Source organism: Crocodylus porosus, unplaced genomic scaffold, assembly GCF_001723895.1.
Source record: "Crocodylus porosus isolate Cpor-Errol unplaced genomic scaffold, CroPor_comp1, whole genome shotgun sequence".
NCBI classification, from domain to species: Eukaryota; Metazoa; Chordata; order Crocodylia; family Crocodylidae; genus Crocodylus; species Crocodylus porosus.
In genome coordinates this window covers 16,254,122-16,271,739 of record NW_017728925.1, presented here as the reverse complement: position 1 = coordinate 16,271,739, position 17,618 = coordinate 16,254,122, and the positions used below count along the sequence as shown (strand labels likewise).

At 41.8% G+C, this 17,618-nt stretch overlaps 1 protein-coding gene across 2 annotated transcripts; it reads right to left on the bottom strand.

Moving 5' to 3' along the window:
- Nucleotides 1-7,367: 7,367 nt before the first annotated feature.
- On the bottom strand, nucleotides 7,368-14,537 carry LOC109314028. Of its 2 annotated transcripts, XM_019540954.1 has the most exons (6): nucleotides 14,290-14,537; nucleotides 13,918-13,983; nucleotides 13,707-13,802; nucleotides 12,430-12,954; nucleotides 11,183-11,362; nucleotides 7,368-9,938 (listed from the first exon to the last, which is right to left on the bottom strand). In XM_019540954.1, exons 3-6 carry the CDS (start codon nucleotides 13,798-13,800, stop codon nucleotides 8,635-8,637), a joined length of 2,103 nt encoding a protein of 700 aa, XP_019396499.1. In that variant the 5' UTR covers nucleotides 13,801-13,802; nucleotides 13,918-13,983; nucleotides 14,290-14,537; the 3' UTR covers nucleotides 7,368-8,634. The 2 variants fall into 2 exon arrangements, with proteins under 2 accessions (XP_019396499.1, XP_019396498.1); XM_019540953.1 differs by lacking the exon at nucleotides 13,918-13,983.
- Nucleotides 14,538-17,618: the final 3,081 nt, after the last annotated feature.

Sequence of the window (17,618 nt, the reverse complement as noted above, 5' to 3'; positions counted from 1 at the left end):
GAGATGGCAGGGCTGGCTGCCTACTGGAGCAGGGACTAGGAGGCCGTCCAGGGCATGGGGATTGTGAACGGCGCTCTCCGGCTTGGAGTAACCTTTGCAGAACTCTTGGATGCAACATCTGCAGGTCTGTGTTTGGGCCCGGTTTCATAGGGACGTCCCAATTTTGCAAATACTGAACACAAGTGGGTCAACTGGGCGCATAAGGCCTTTTTTTGCCCATGCAAATTGCCCACGTGGTTTCAGGAGAAGCAGCTCCCACTCACCTCATAGGCCTGAAACAGACTTGTTTTCTGTATTCTTCTGATTCATGTCTTCAACATGGCATGCTGTCAAGTGGCGCCGGTGCTTGAGTAGGTCCGTTTTGATTTCTACTCTGGTATCACCACATCCTGCCCTTCGAGTCGAGGCAAGAGAAGCTCACATGCAGGACCCCCTGGTTCTAAGAGTCATCGCCCCCTTCCCCTGCACAGGGCTCCATTGGTTTTTGCCTTCATGGCTGTGAGTTGTGGCCACCCATTGCCCCAGGCCTAGTGGCATCTAGGTTGAGTTAGGTGCTTCGGCTCTCTGAACAGTGGTGGGAAGAGTTGCTAGTTGCCAAGTGAATGAGATCCATAATAGCCGGTGTGCTGAGTGGAGCCAGCACTGCCAAAGCTACTCCACGGATCATGCTCAGAGGTGGCTGGAGCTTAAGTCATTCGGTGTTGCTCCAAATCCAGGCTGGAGGCTCTTAGAGCCAGAAGTGCCCTGGCTTTAGGCTCCTTTCTGACGGTGCCCTCCTTTTCCTCCATAGCTCAAAGCACCAGGCACATGGGAGACTTGAGTTGAAGTCCAGTCTCTGCCTTAGCTGAACCAAGGATTTGAATCCCTAGGAAATGCCCTAAACCCTTAACAATAAGATATGTGGAGGGCAGAGCAGTCTCATTCCCTTCTGTGGATGATATTTCACCCCTGGAGCAGGGGTTTGACTTTTCCACAGCCTGGGGGAGTGCCCTACCCATAGGGCGGTGGAGTTAAGGTCTTTCTCTGTGTGTCGCAGTGCATAATTTTTTACTAAGCAGAAGTTTCCCCAGGAGTGAGACCCTGGCAGCTCAGAGTCCTCTAGGGTCCAGAGATCAGTGCACTTTCTTGGGAGAGGTGGATTCAAGCCCTGGTCCTAAATCAGGGGGAGAAGAGATGGGAACTGAGGTCTCCCATTTCCTAGGTAAGTTTTCAAGTCACTGCATGCTGAGGTACAAGTGGGGCTCACCTGCTCCTTATGTGGGACGCTGGATCTGTTAGATGTATTTCAACAACATCTATTAGCTCAGGTCCTGCAGAGGAGGGAGCTAGGGGAACATCCAGCTCAAATCCTTCCACGACAGAGGTGTTGAGTCGCTCAGTACTACCAGGCTTGAGATGAGGCCTGAGTGCTGGAGAAACTGTTGAGAAGATGGATGCAAAGATGGCTTAAGGTAATTGCTGTCTACTCAGCCTCATTCCTCTTCCCTCCATCCTCCCTAGCTCCATCATAGGGGCTGTGTTTGTAAAGTATTTAGAAGATGCAAGGCTTAATCATCCCAACTATTACCCTTGGGTTTCACTATAATACTAAGGGTACTGCGTTATAGATGCACCCCAGAATCTGTTCTGTAAAGATACTGCTTCTCTGGTCATACTTTTCTTTGACTTGTTGGCTTAGTTAACAGGTTATGACCCCTTATTGGAAGGCTTTTCCATCCCCACCTGCCCTTTAAATACAAATTTCTCATCAGCCAAGCCACCTTAAATTTGGGAATGGGTTTGCTAGTCATTTCCCTGGGATTGTTTACTGATGACCCGTGTGTTCAACTCCTAATAGCAACAGACTCTGTTTGGTCTGCCTGGAGGTTTGGGGAACCAAAAATATTGATATCTTTGTTATGATCATCAGAAACAAAGCTCTACTTATCTTTTATATAGTTTTATAATTGAGTAAAGCTATATGTATGTGTTGCTTTTGCCTACAATAAAGACATATGAATGTACAGAATAACCTTAAACACACTAAACAGCAATGTACACTCTGGCCAACTCCTATTAAAATTTGCATTGACTTAAATGGTAGAGAACTTTCTATAGCAGAAACATGAAATGTATTTTTCATCTATTTTTGCACACTTTAAAATGTTGATGTGTGAATGTTTTATTTGAATGCCAAGTGGATAAACAGGTTGTGAACTTTATATACTTTTACATTCAGATATTAAACTTTAAATGCAATTTTGATAAGACATTTGTAAAGCACATCACGAAATCCCATCAGCCATCACGGATTGGTTGAACGGCCATTGACAGATGAGTGGATGCAATAGCATTGCCCTTATTTTTTGGAAACATCGGCCCTTCGTTTTGAGAGATGCGCCCAATAAAAACTGTTTATAACATTTGCTGTTTCAAATTGCAGCTTCAAGCAGCTAATACAATGCTCAGCTACTTCCATACCATCTGCTCTGTCCTGGTGTGGGACATTAACAGGTCTATCTAGAACCCCATACCCATCGCTTGCAAAACGCTAATACTGTAATTCTGCAGTGAGGTGGGGACCAATACAAAAACCTATCTTTATTCTTGAGAAGGCATTGCCATATATTATACACACTAGAAGAAGGGGAAAGCTGTTGACTGGAGTTCCCTGACTCAGTCCATTCCTGGTCCCAAAGTATAGTAACTTGAGGACTAATTCTCCAAACTCTCTTACGCTTGCTGATCACTGTGCCCCCCTGCAGAAACCAACAACAAAGGAAGAAGCTCCATAGTCTAAGTTTGCAAACAATTTATGCAGGATGGAGTATTGAAGAAAGAGCAGGTATGCTGTATGGTGAGGGGCTAATATTACTTATGTTCTGGTCTAATTTCTGTACTGCACCATTGCTACAATGGCCAAGGAGGACACCCACTGACTTATGTAATCTCTTTACAGTTGAGCTCTTTTTCTTGGTTCTTGTGATCAAACGTTGCTTGCGCTTGGTAACCCTTCTGCTTTAGTTCTGTACTGCCACAGCATCAACAATAAGCTGTAGGCTGTGCCCTTCTGGAATCTCACATCACTTTTCTTCTGCAAGTGAAATTCTCCCAAAGGTAGCTGGAGATATGTATATGAATATAAAAATAATAGGAGAGAAAGTAAGCAAGATGAGTCAGGAATATGGACACAGAATTTAAAAGCTTGGAACTAAGATGTTGTGGTTGGTACTGCAAGTCAAACAGCTTTTCATATGTGCTTCTCCCCCTCATTTACAATTGAAAAAGGACTGTGCATGGGAGTCAAACAGGCTGTATGGAAACACATTAACGTTGCAAAGGCTGCAGTGCTATAATCCCCGAGTTTCTGAGATAGTGAGACAGGTAACGAAACGTAGCTCCTGGTTGGCATTTCCTCAATGTGCCATAACATATCTCGGGGTGAAAAAAAACCAACCACCCAGATAAAATTGGAATTGGCTGCCTTGTACAATGATCCAGGTGTTTTTCTCATTCAGGTCATGAGTTGTGGTAGTTCTGGTTGCTTCCAGCTGATTGTAGTTGAGTTTGCCTACAGTGGGGAAGACTCACTTTTCAGCGTTAGTAGCAAAAGTTGCAAGTCAGACTGTGGGATCTACAGCAGGTGACGGAAGCAACATCACCTTTCCCATCAGCCTCCATCCATCATTGGCTCCAGAGTCCAACAGGACCATTTTGGAGGTGCTCCAATAGTGGGACAGCTGGGCAAACCAGTCTTTCCTTCCCCCCCTCTAGTTGTCCAGTGAGAACTAAATGAGCTATCACCAAAAAAAAATAACCACAGAAAACATGCTGTTGCAGGCGTGGAAGTGACAGGCATTTCATGAGGACAGCCATCTTCCCCTGAGATTTCCAAAATCAACCTCAACAGGTGGGGATATGTTTAACTGAGTCTAAATCCCAAATTTCCAGAGGCCTCCCAATCCCCTCTTGTCACTCAGGTGATAGTGAAGTAAAGCCATAATTGGACACCTGAATAACTTGTAAGACATGTTACAGGTGAAATGGGTGTACTCTGGTCTAGGCTCCATATGCCTTGCTGGGTACATTGTGTGCGCGCACACACACACAGTGCACATTCACTCTGATTACTGACAAATAAGTTGAATGTTCCCTTTTCATTTGACCTCCGTGCACTGATCCAGTGTGCAAATAGGAGACAGCCTCAGTAACGTACCAAGGAGACAGTACAACAAAGCACACTTCCTGCATTGATGCATGCCTTTAACTTGCAACTGCAGTTGGGTGTACCAAACAGCCATCACAACCCAGGCCTGCAGCAACAGGAGTTACTGCTACAAGGTGCAAGAAAGTGAGATGATGATTCTGTCAGTATTTCACATGATGAAATAATTGCAAAGCAAGTCATGCTGCATGCTGAGACAATGCGCTGTCTTTGAGTGATCAAATCTAAATTAAGGACCGCCGTTGAAGGGTGCTGGATGCCAAATGTTGCAAGCTAAGTCAGCTGAGTAGCAACCCTCGATCCAGCGTGGGGAGATCCACTGTGCAGAATGAAGAAAAGGAAGCAGAAAGGAAAGCTGTCCCTTCTTGCCCGGCCTACATGCGGATCAATCCTTAACAAACAATCGTGGTGCATACAAAAGCAACGCCAACGCAAGGTTAACATATGCATGTTTCAGTACGATACCAAAATTGTGCGTGTCCTGTGGCATTTTGATAATGTTTCATTTTGTTTAATATATAAATAAATGTATTTAAAAAAAAAAAAAAGCATGATTCTTGTACATCTTTTCCCTTGATTATTTGTATGGTGTCAAGTCATACCAAACAAGATATAAAAACTAAGACAAAAACCATCCACAAAAGCCTGCTGTAGATATTTGTCTATGATTGGTGGACTGCTATGATCAAACATTTAATTTGTTTTTAATTCTTTAGAACTGGTTACAAAACTAATGTAACAGCAAAAGTATTTAATGTTCCTGGAAACATGAATGTGTCAGAACAAAAATTGTATCTGCTTAAAACAGGGTTGTCATAGAAAGGTACCAGTAACAAAATCCCACATTCCCTTGTTGTTTTAATATTCTGAGATTGGGGGGGGATTGTGTAGGAATCCAGAAAAAAATGGGTGATTTATGGGATGGATAGTAAATATAAAGAGGATTTATAAGAAAATACAGTAAACTTGCCTTCAGACAAATGCCTGAGGCACGAACGCACACAATGGCTGCAGCACTACCTCAAATATTGGTTTTTATTTTTAGTTTTGCGTTAATGTACAAGGTATAATAAGTGTATTCGGGAGAAAAAAAAAACATATCAAGTGGCCCATACTGACACCTGTTGTTGGCAACCATAGGCATACTTTTATTTAAAAGAGATCTGTTTAACAGTATTATACAAGGCAGGATATTTGCATGCTACACTAAGGTAAGTACATCTGTATGTTAAGCCATTTATGTACTTAGAAAGCAGTGATTTACATCTTGCATTAATGAATCCTGTCTGTCTTTAGGGAAGTAGGAATACCTTTATACAGGCCATTTATTAATATTCTTTTCATTTGAGAGCTCAAGCTGAAGAAAACATTTGCGAAGTGCTGAAGAATAAGTGATTGGGTCGCCCGAGTCCAGTTGTTTGATATTGCAGAAAAATAACTGAAGAGGAAAAATCAAGAGGCAAAGAGGAGAATCCCTAAACCTATACGCCATGAACGCCAGAAGGCTGGTACTTCCGGGCTTAGCGCGATTGCAATTGTGACCACATACGTATAGCCTTTTTGCCGGACAGCCCCTGCAGGCAGAGGTGACGTGGATAAACCAGAAGTGCACACAACTCATCAGTTGTCCACCAGTTTCTGGGAGGGAAGAAAGAGTTGCTGATGCTGAGTGAACCTAGTTAGCTAAGCTTTTGCCACCTGCATCAAGAAGCCACTACTCAAAGACTTTATTCAGGCTTAGGGGAGAAAAGGGAAGATGGAGAAGTTGGCAGAATAGTCATGGCATTGACAGGTTTACCAAAAAAAAATCTCATTCCAAAATGCCAAAAATCAGTTAGGGACCAGTCCCACCTTGCAGAAATCCTTGCTTCTTGCATCCTATCTAGCTATCGCTAGACAGACATAATCCTAGAACACATAGATATCTCTTGGGGGGTGGGGGGGATGGATGGATGGAAGCAAGGATGTCTTAGTGTTGTCTTTTTTTTTGTGGACCAACTGTGTAGTTGGGCTAGAGTTAGACAAGCTTTTGAATGCAAGACCTTCTTCATCCAGGCACGTCAGGCTTGCTGTCAGGACAGCATCTGTGACACTGCTGCTACTGCTCAATTTAGTCGTTATAACAACAAGACCACAGGCTCTGGCTCTTACTAAAAAGGAAAGCCAGGGTTTCTACCTACAGGCAAGCCGGGGCACTCACCATTGACCAAAGAACCCCTGTTGCTGGGCAGGTTCTTGGGCACCAGTGAAACATAGCCCCCTTTTCTACACCAATCAAAGCAGCCTCACATTACAGCCTACCCATCCCTGTTCTTACCAGTGACTGAACCGGTGGCATAGCCACATCTCACCAGTTAGTGCCTGCTTCCTACCAGACAGGACATGGCTGGCCAACTTCTCAAGGACCATGTGCCCCATTCTGCCCTGCTGCATGCGGTGCCCAGGTGTGTGCTGGCACCACCGTCCCACAGCAGCTGACTTAAGCTGCAGCTGTCCTGAGCTCCATGGGTCTGGCTCTCCTTTCATCCCCACAGGAATCATGGAGCCTACAGACTCCAACTCCCAGTAGCTCAGCTGTGGCCTGCTCTCCCTTTGGAGCTGGAGGTCCTGGTCCCTGCGTCCCCTCGGCTATCACTTATTTTTACACAAGTAGAGCCAATACAAAATATGGAAGGAAGCTGGGGGGAAGGGCCTTCCCCCCCCCCCGCCACCCTCTAGAGAAGCCCTCCAAGTCCTTCAGACCCCAGGACACGTGCAAGCTGTGCTGGCCGGTGACCCAGCCACCCCAGCCCTGTAGCTGAGCAAGGACAGGACCTGCCTCTGCGCACAAGGGCCAGGATTGAGTTCCCCCATGGCACCCACTCCTTTAGCTAAGAAGAGCTCGTGACAGCAGACTATGAACTTCTTGGCTCAAAAATGGTCTGAATTGGCTGTTAGCAAATTTGTTCCCTCTTGCATGCAATAAGCAGTCAGCAGCAGAGGATTTGTGTTTCATGAGAAGGTGGCTCAGCAACGCAACCAGTCATTCATCACAGGATTTATAACAGAGGAACAATAAAGGAGGCAGACCACCTCGTGTGTTAACAAAGCCATTGGACTACGAATGGTGGAAAGCTAGTTCTGGACTTTAAAAAAGCTACAAAGTCTAACACAAAAACCAGGAGTAATGGCAGCCCACATTTTATTCACAGGCCCAAGATCACATAAAGATACTTGCCAAGGGAAAAAGCAATCAACAGAACCCATATCCAGTATGGGTGAGTATCAATTAGTGTATGAGGGAGGATGGGAGGGAAGGGAGAAGGTTATTACTACGAATAGACTTTCTGTTCAACAAAATGCTTCCAAATTTTGAGAATTTCGCTCTATGAATCTATACCAGTTCTTTTCTGTTTTTTTTTTTTTAACATACTTTCCAAAAATATGGCCTTCAAAATTTTATAAAAACAAATTTTGACGTAGGGCAGAGGAATCCTATGTCCAGGTCATCATATGGTGCACTTGTGAACAAATGAAACTTGAGAAGCTAAACAAGCATCTCCAATGAAAATACATCCACGTCAAAATTGCTACTCCACTACAAAAAGCTGGGTGCTTTTTAGATAATAGGAGTAATTAAAACATTTCTAAGCAAATATCAGCACAGAGAGAATATATTCCTTCTGGTTTACCATCAGAACCACATCAAATACAGACATAAAAACAGAGCGGGTACCTGCAGGATGCAACTGCAAACAATGAGGTGTCTGCGGGATGCAACTGCTAACACACAATTACCTGTATTCACTTGCAAGAAAAGCCACGAAAGATCAGGGAACTAGATCTGATATTACAGAACAGCAGCCATCAATTATGGCTTAGTCTGGACAAACATTTCTAGCTACACATTTTATTAGTATTAATGCCTGCTATGAATGGAACATACAATGTGTGAAGCCTAAAATTAAAACTTGAAAGCCTATGAGGGAGACTGTGCTGTTCATATAAAATGACACTAGCCCTCCGTTTATTCTTACATTATCACCAGGAATAGGTTGCACCCGTGTAAAGGCACTAGGTCCATCCATCTAAGGAAACAATCAAGTAAGCTATTTAGGGTGGATAACAGTTACAAGGATATGATGATGGTTATCGTCTACATTTTTACAGGCACAAATGGAAAATCAATTTAAATTTTGGCCTATACAATCTGCTGGACTGACAAACCTTGGTCACTAAATGCTTTAGGGATCAGGGCCGGCTCTCTGACCCTTTTGAAGAGCTGCTGTGACTGAAGTGTAGAGACATCTGAAGCGGATGTTGGCCACCACTGCTGTCAAGTGCAACACCTTTCCCCAATATTGGGCAATGATCTTGACTCACGAGACAGCATTCAGCACACGGAACTTCTCTGGGGCACAGCAGCTTTGCGGAGTAGATGTGACCCACGTTTACTTAGGTTTCATTGGGGGCTGGCTAAGGTTTTGCGCCCGATGCGTCTGCTGCCACCTCTCCCTGGTCCATCTTCCACGATTCTCCACAACTTCGTGCAGCAGATCAATGAAGCTGTACTTGTTACTTGTGAGTAAAGTGTTATCACAAGGGGAGCCAGTGCGGTCAGCTGGGTTCAAGGAGGCTGGAGAGGTAAGATGGTCATTGCAGACTCCAGCCTGAGAAGATCCCTTTTTGTTGCTCCACTTCTTTCTTATGCTCTTAGGAGCTGTGAGCCCTTTTCTAGACAGCGAGCTGAATGCATGTCCCATTGCAGCTGCTTGCTTAGATCTTTTCTTTGGTGTATGGACTAAGGCTTTTACTGGCTGTACCTCTCTTGTTAAGTTAGGTCCACCAGTGTTGAAAAGATCAAGTGTCTGATGTTCTTTTACAACCTTTAAATGGAAGTCAGATCTCTTTTGCTCATCTTTGGTTTCTGTTTTCTTGACTGGTGCTGGTATGCCAGGGTCACTAGTGGGGAGGCAGAACTGCGCCTTGAAGGAATCCAAAGTATCAAAAAACTTCTGACCTTGGCCCCTTTTGCCATTTTCATACGGCCACGTAAAAACTCTTCGCAAAGAAAAAGAGCCCATATTTGCATGTGTAACACCATCGCCCTCTGGTTCAGCGTGGCTGGCTGGTTCTTCAGTCCTTCTAGCAACGCTCAAATACAAGAGTGGTTCAAAAGTCTCTGCATTAGCCTTTCCTTTCCTTTCATCATTCTGCGGCACTTCTGAAATCCCACACTCCCTCGGTGATGGCTTTAACGGATCTGAACTATCCTCTCTCAAAGTTTCTAGATGTAGCTTAGTCGGTGAAATGTTTGGATCATGACTGAGCACAGCCTTTTTATTCCAATCTGGCAAGCTAGTAAAATACCAGAGCTCTGCTGCATCGTCTTTGCCTTCCACGTATGTTTGTCCATTTGTTGCTACACAAGAGGGTTTCAGCGGCTCCTCGTTTCCAACAACTGGCCTACAGTGCTGAGAAGTACCCTGCTCAAACTCCTTTCTCAACATAACTGCCGAGGCAGATTTTGCTCGACCTTTGTGCATTCTCCTTTGTGGAGTTTGGTCGCTCTCTGCTGCCTGTACCTTTTCTTCATAAAGTCTGTTGCTCCTAATTCTCTTGGTCATTGCGTTCATGGGGCCTTTTTGTTCTCCATCACCATCTTCAACGGTAGCATCTCTGCCTGGTTGCACTTGTTTTTTATCTCGTTTCACCACCCAGAGCAGAAGCAGCAATAAAAGAGTGGAAAGGAATGCTGCAAAAAAACAGTAAAAATTAAATTAAAGTGAGGATCAATACATTTCATAGTTGGTCGGGTCAGAAGGGACCTAAGCAGATCATCAAGTCCAACCTCCTGCCATGGGCAGGAAACAATGCTGGGATCAAATGACCCCGGCTAGGTGATTATCCAGCCTCCTTCTGAAGAGCCCCAGGGTAGGAGCCAGCACCACTTCCCTTGGAAGCTGGTTCCAGATCCTAGCCGCCCTGACCGTGATGTCTAGCCTGAATCTACTCTCCGTTAACTTATAGCCACTATTCCTTGTTAATCCAGGTAGTGCTCGGGGGAACAGGGACTCTCCTGTTGCCTGCCGGTTCCCCTTGGCAAGTTTATAGACAGGCACCAGATCCCCTCTCAGCTTTCTCTTGTGGAGTTGTTCATGAATCCCCTCCAAATGTGTTTTAAGGACAGAACAGAAAAAACCGTCTAAAGACAAAGCCAAGGGAGAAAAGTTAAAAAAAGAGCGAGAGAATGGTAGCAACGTGACTTAAATTAAACAGCAGGAATGAAGTATGGTGCTACTCCATTTTTATTGCACAAACAAGGGTTTTAATAAAAGGAGAAATTTCTCCCCAGTTCTTGCCCTGAAGGATCAGGTGTGGGGTTGGTGGGGGGGCTGTTTTTTTTTTTATCCCCCCCCAACAAAATTATGTATTAATGTGGAAGATTCTGATCTTATGCATACCTCCTCTCAAGCCTGTCTTCCACATGGGTTATCTGCACGTATTTCGTAAGACATTCAAAATAATACATTGCCTTTGTAGCACGAGCCTTTTCGCAAAGCTTCCCCCAGCCCATCTCTGGGATCACGAGCTCTTTAGGGGATACCATGAACATCTCTTCGTGTCACTGAAACTGCCTATGTAGCTCTGCAATATAAATGGCTCAGCTGATGAGCTGACCTTTTCAGTATCTTCATATGTATATCAGTAGTGTACATACTAGCATTTAGTGCTCAGATACTTCGAACGTATCTGCTCAGAAAACTGTATTTACTTTTAAATCCCCCAAGCAAAGAAACTGCGCCTGCAATTGCTTCTGCAATGCAACCGTAACGAGTTTCAGTGCTCTTGAAGGAGCATGCCACAGAACAAAGCAATGAGGCACCCAGTACGTCCAAATAACCCCTACTTAGATTTGGAAGAAGGTTTGCACAACATTGCATCTTAATTCCACTTAATAATATAACACCAAGTACAGGAACACACATGGAAACATACCTAAACACATAAGCACCAGAGGCAATCCAACTTTATGGAAGATGCTTGTCAGGAGCGGTGATGGGAGCTCAGGGGAGCAGTTGAAGTCGGATGTGTTCCAAACCGAAACCCCTTTCGTGCCTGCCGGGCTTTGGCACATCACAGATGAAGCGTCTTCCAGCAGAGAGGCATTCATCAGCTCTGTACAAACAAACAGCACACAGCTTATCTAAGGCTACCATCGGGTCAGGGATCCTCACCACTGTGAACTCTTAATACTCTCCCACTGCCATCAACTGAAATGTGCAGGTGGCTCAATACCTTTGGAAAAAAACAGCCCACCTGAAGGGGCTAAATTTGATGGAAGTATCTGACTTTATATACTGAAATGTTAATGTTTTGGCCTCCGATTTTATTCTCAAATATACCGGTAGATGAGGATGATAGCTAGATGACCTGCTAATCCCCCTCTTTTCTAGTTACTGTACTAAAAAAAAAAAAAATCTTTCTGGTTTTGCCCATTAGACATTTTCCATTTGTACTAGACATTATTCAAGTTAACTGACAGAGCACAGGGTTTATTTTCCTGAACTATTCCATTCTAATATTTAAGCATTGGTTTTGGCCGGTGAACTGAAGTCAATCTTTTGATCTACAATGATTTATAAATTAAGTGAAAGAAAAATAATATTTTAAATTTGGTAAATTAATTTACACACACACACACAAATTAGTTCATTCACTTTTCATTAGGCATCAAAACTGCTTTGTCTCTTCTTTATGCTGACAAACTGTTATAATACCACAGTTGTGCATAACTTCTCCAATCCAAAAATATACTTATCAACCCAAAATAGTTCAGCTTCTCTCTCAAATATTATGCTTTCACAGTACAAACTTGGATCATGGAAAAATTACTCCCACTCTTCAAAATAAATCATTGTCTTAGGTAGCGTATATCTACGGACAATGATCTGCAATACATTGCCCAACATAATGTAGCCCCAACGTTGATACTGGGAACCATAAATAAGAATTCAGTGAAGGTAACATCTCGTAGCATACAGGATTATTTAACAAATTATTATAAATGATTTAAAATTCTGAACACCCCAATTTTTACCATCCATTCTGGAGTACTTCCAAGAGGTTTCCCAGGTCTACTACCCGTGACTCTTTGCCAACAGACTTCCAGTTACTTCCACTAACTGGAGCCTATTTGCTGCTACCCAAGCACTGGAGGAAACAGCAGTTATGCCATACATTACCTTGCAAAAAGAACCCAAAATCCTGAAGTTCACAGGAACAATTCCACGGATTGTCACCCAATTTCATTCTTGGAGACCTCAACCCAGTGAAGACGTGTCTTGTTAAGGTAGATAAGTTATTACCAGATAAATCTATATAGGTTAGTTTAGACAAATGCTTTAAACTGCCAACTGCAATCGTATTAATTCTATTGTTTGCCAAATTAAGTGTTGTCAGGTTAGAGAAGTGGGACAGCATAGAGGGCCCTATTCCCTGAATGTTGTTCTGAGACAGGGTAAGATTTTCTAAGTGCTCTGGCTTGGAAAGCCAAGAAGCCATAATTGTAGTCAGATTATTTTGATATAAACTGAGTTTGGTGAGGCTTTGGAAAGCAGAAAAGGCTCCAGGTTCAATTTTTGTGATGCCGCTGTTTGCTAGAGCTAAACTGGTGACAGATTTCAAGCTTGGGCTGTTGAAGACTGTTGAATTGAGGACTCCAATCTTCATTACAACAAATATAACAGAGGTCAGACCTTCTGGAAAATCTAGGAAGTAGAAAAGAAAAAAAAAATATTGATTACTCAAAGACCAGTTATACCATTTTGGTTCATATATTCCAGGGTTTTTCCTCTTGCAAACTATGAAACTGAGAAAGTCCTAATTTGATTTTAAAATATTGTGTGTGTTATTTAAAAAATTAAAGAAAAACTTTCCTTGACAATAAAAAAAAATTGTGGTCTTGATTTTAGCACCAAGTAGCAATAAAGGGAATGTTTAAGAGGCATGTACAATATACATATAGGAAGAATATACGCATAGTATACTCTTAAATTAGTAACTTGATCATTGGGAATAAGTTGAATAAAATATACTGGACGCAGTGAGGTTCTTCTGAGCAGTTTTAAAGACAGGATACTGGTAATGAAATTCAAAACTAGACTACTAAAATGAACTGAGATGAATAGGTTAAATGCCTAGGACAGACTTTTAAAAATGCCTAGGACAGACTACTACTACAAAATATTTTATTACCTTTTGTAATTAAGGTTCACTTACAAAAAAATTGCCTTTTTTTTAAATTAGGAATAAGGCGAACATCTCAATTTATCACTGATTAAACTAAACTAAACTGGATAGTCATTGGTCAACTTGACTTTATGAACTTACATTGAAACCTAAGTGTAAACTTTCTTGGGGAGGAGATGTTCAAACACTACACATGCAGCACACACTTTTCTTTTTAATTTCAGCCTTTTTTTAAAGCATTGTAATAAAGAAGTAACCCTCTAAAATATACCAGTTGGGATGGAGGAGCAGAAATACTCTTTTTCATGCACACACTGGAATCTTGAAATCCTCATTAATCCACACATCAAGGCAAGCTCAAACATGACTGCAAAAAACACAAACCCCACATGCTTAAACAAGTGTTTTGTTTTGATTTGGGCTTTTTTTTTTTTTTTTTTAAATTAAGCCACCCTCGTATTAAATTTGTTCTATATACACACCTAGTGTTAGGGTAAGTCTTGCTGATAGCTTTTCCTTTGTTCTAAATCATTTTCAGTCGCAGTTAACTAAAATGGAGCAGACACTAACAGAATTCTTGTAACACTTGGATTTGAAAGAGCAAACAAAAATGTAGCTGATAACTAAACAAATGCAAACCCTCCACAGTGAAGAATCAAATGATGGACTCCAAAGAACTGCATATGTAAATACACTTAACTCGCTACCCTCAATTCATTATGCAACTGCAGCTGAGATTCAATTCACAGGTAACTACCCCAATATTTTATCAGTATCTATAGCCCAATAATCCATGGTTTGCATGTCATTTTAACAGTGCAACAGTTTAAGTGCAATACAAGGAAAGTACTTACATTTCATGATTACGGTACCTTCTTTTGATCTAAAGAGTTGCAGTCGACTTTGCTCTTCCCAACCCTAGTAATTTTTGCATGATAGCCTCCTGTGGGTGGGTAAAGGAATATAACCATGCATGTGGGGTTCTTCTGTCAAAAGACAAGTCAAGACCTGTTAGACTGTCTTCATGTCTCAGTTTCCTCTGTGAATCGCAGCGGTGGGCTAAGAAGGCAGTCATCCGGATGACCAGTAGCGTGTATCTGCATACTATCTCCAAGGCTTCGTCACACAGTCAGTAATATTTAACCATTTCATGGCATACATTATTCAAACTAAAACCATGAGCACTATTCTCAGAACATTTTTAGGAATGTATGACATGAAAAAGATTCGTCTGGCATCAGCGGTTTATTAACCATTTTTCGTAGTTAAGATTCAGTCTGTGCATATTGAACCAAAGCGTACAGTAGCTTAGAAAAGCAGTTGAATATTGAGATAATTTTTGCTTTTGATGCAAAACAAATCTGGACTCTTCTCGATACAATGTTAGGACAGATGTATTATCCCTTCTAATGCAGTCCTTGGTTCAGCAAGGAAACTTATGGTTACTCCACATTGTTCTTACACCAAGTGCATTAAATACATGTTTGTAGTAAATCCTCCCCACCCCCATACACAATAAGGCAGCAAAAAGAAGAAATGACGACCTCTAAACAAATCCCTTAAAGGAGATTTTGAATGAATGCTACACATCTAATGACTAGATCTTGATATCAGTAGACAAAGCATTTCAGCCTTTTTTAAGGCGTTGTTCTCTACCTTCAAGCCTTACAAAATTTACTTATTGATCTTAATCTTAACTGTAAAATGAAGTTTAGTTACAGGAACAGTGCTTTGAGCAGCTCGCACTCTTCACTACCTTCACCTTCAACTGTATCACTTATAAACCCATCTTATCTCACCAGACTTGCAGCATTACATTTTTAAATTGTTCAAAGCTGTTAAACCGTATGGTTGATTGGGAGCCCAATACTAAAGGCATGGGATTAATAGGGAATTTTCAGATATGAGACCAACCTGTAAAGTACTGTTTGGTCCTAGGACTAGGGCGCCCCGTAGACATTTGGGGCCATATCCCACTCTGGATTTAGGTACCTCCAGCCTGATTGAGTCCCTAAAATTCCCTGAACATATCTACATTTTTCATATACTGTCATCCCAGCCTATATTTAAATGAAGTCTCAAAAAGCAGTGAGACCAATGGCATTTTGTATTCAGGGTTTTTCAGGAACTCAAACAGGATGTTACAAGATTATGCTTAGGTACAATATGATCTCATCCTTTAAGATAGTGTTTTAAATAAAAGGAGGTGCAGATTTTTTGAATGAACATTACTCATCTTACTGGTTACCAGTTACCAAATGGATACTTGGATGGGTAGGAAAACCTGAGATTATGAAGATGAAAAATCACTGTGAAGTAGAAAAAACTTGTTTTAATTCCTATTCTGGAATTATCATCTCCAGGGGATGAGGACTTCTAATAGTCTGAGAAGCCTGCTCTTGGTTCCTTGACGTAAAAGGAAAAAAAAAATCAATTTATTCCGGACCTCCAGCTAGCACCCTTCCCTACTCTGCTAACAGCCTGGTGCAGAGCTTGAATGGATTATATGCTGATTTGCTCAAAATAAGCCAGTATTTTCGTCACCACCATTTTTCTGCACTAAGTTTTTATTCCACTGGAGATATTATAAAAACAGACATCCAAAGATATACCAACTACAGATGGAACACATTGCACATAAATACAGAGTATACTAAAGTAAAGAAGGTTGAAAAAAAAAAATTACGGCATGAAGAGCTGACACTTTAAAGATGTACGTCTCTCTTCTTTACAAAAGTGCATGACTAAATGCCAGAGTACTGATCTAGTTTGCATTTTCTCACCCCAAAAGGCAGTCTGCGTGGCATCTTTTCAACTTGAATTAAAATAGGATCAGAACCTCTAAAGGATGCCTAAGCATTTTCTTTGCAGGTTTTGTTCTTTTTAGGGTTGGGGCTTTTTGCCAATTGGCTACTCAGAGGGTAGGTGTATAAAATGGCAAACGTTGAGCAAAGATGTTTAAGGCCAATTTTAAAATGAAATTATCAGGGGGGGAATTCAAGTACTTATCTATTCCCAGATGTAACATCATGTTTAAAATGCAGTTTAGAACAAATGACATTATTTTCTTTCGCCCCATATCAGATCACAAGGTGCCTGTACACATTTCCAATTTTTCCTACTCCTTGCACTCCCACGGATTGGCCTGCACATTTCACCACCTCTGATCTGCAGACTTGGAGCTAGTGCCCCTTTCCTTCCTGACCTCCCCAGGTCAATTCTTCTGATGCAATAGGTGTCTTTGTAACAACAGTCAGAAACAATGGCCATTTGGGGGACATTTCTTATACACAGGAAGTATTAGCAGAAACGGAGATTCTGATTTGGTGTTGTCTCAAGAGATGTGGCCAAAATTTATGATGCAGTGCATAAAATGGGGTGGCAGAAGCTCTCCTTACCATGGGCAGCAAAGTTGCAGCCTCCGTGAGAATATTAGGAATGCAGCACCTGTTTTAGAGGTGGACTGTCCGTCAAGGAATCATCTAAAGGAGATCTGCCTTTTGCCTTTAGGGGAAAGACTTTCAGGTATAAAGAAAGGGGAAAAACTGTCCATCTTAAAAAGAACTACTTCAAAGCACAAGAGTTTGAATTAGTTTGATAACATATTGGGGGGAAGACTTATGGCATACTTACTGTATATTCTCCAAGTAAATCAATGCATTAAGTACATGCACCATAATCAGTGCCACAATTCAAGCACACAGGACAATGATAAAGTGCAATTTTGAAATTCTGTATCGAGGGGAAAAAAAATCCTAACTAATTTAAATCTGAGGAGTCTACAAAATCCTGTAGCCAGGCATCAAAACTGAGTCGGAAATCTGTGGATCCACTCCTAGTTCTACATCGACTCGTTGTAAAACTAGAATCTGCTTCAGTTTTCTAAAAAGTAAAATGTTGACAGGACACTTAACCACCTTAACGGATTTAAATTAAATATGTCAAAGAAGAAACTGGGGGGAAAAATGCTGTTGGGTTTGCTGAACTCTCCTCTTATTTTGGTCAAATTCTAGCAGCTTAAAAGCACTTATCTAATAATTTATTAAACAAATATAGGTAAGTCCATTAGGAACCTTTACCCACAAGCGAGTAGAAAAGCACATCTTTAAAGCATACAATTAGTTCTTTTGACAGGATGATGGGTCAAAATAACAAAATTACACATGGAATAAAAAAAAGGAAA

Bases quoted from the DNA above. Each gene is read 5' to 3' on its own strand.
- LOC109314028 (XM_019540953.1), bottom strand. The intron at 12,955-13,706 runs GTATATTTTAGA...TCTACTTCCTAG, and splicing joins CTGCTCCTCCATCCCAACTG to ATTTTCCAGAAGGTCTGACC. The intron at 9,939-11,182 runs GTATGTTTCCAT...GTTTTTTTGCAG, and splicing joins TCTGGTGCTTATGTGTTTAG to CATTCCTTTCCACTCTTTTA.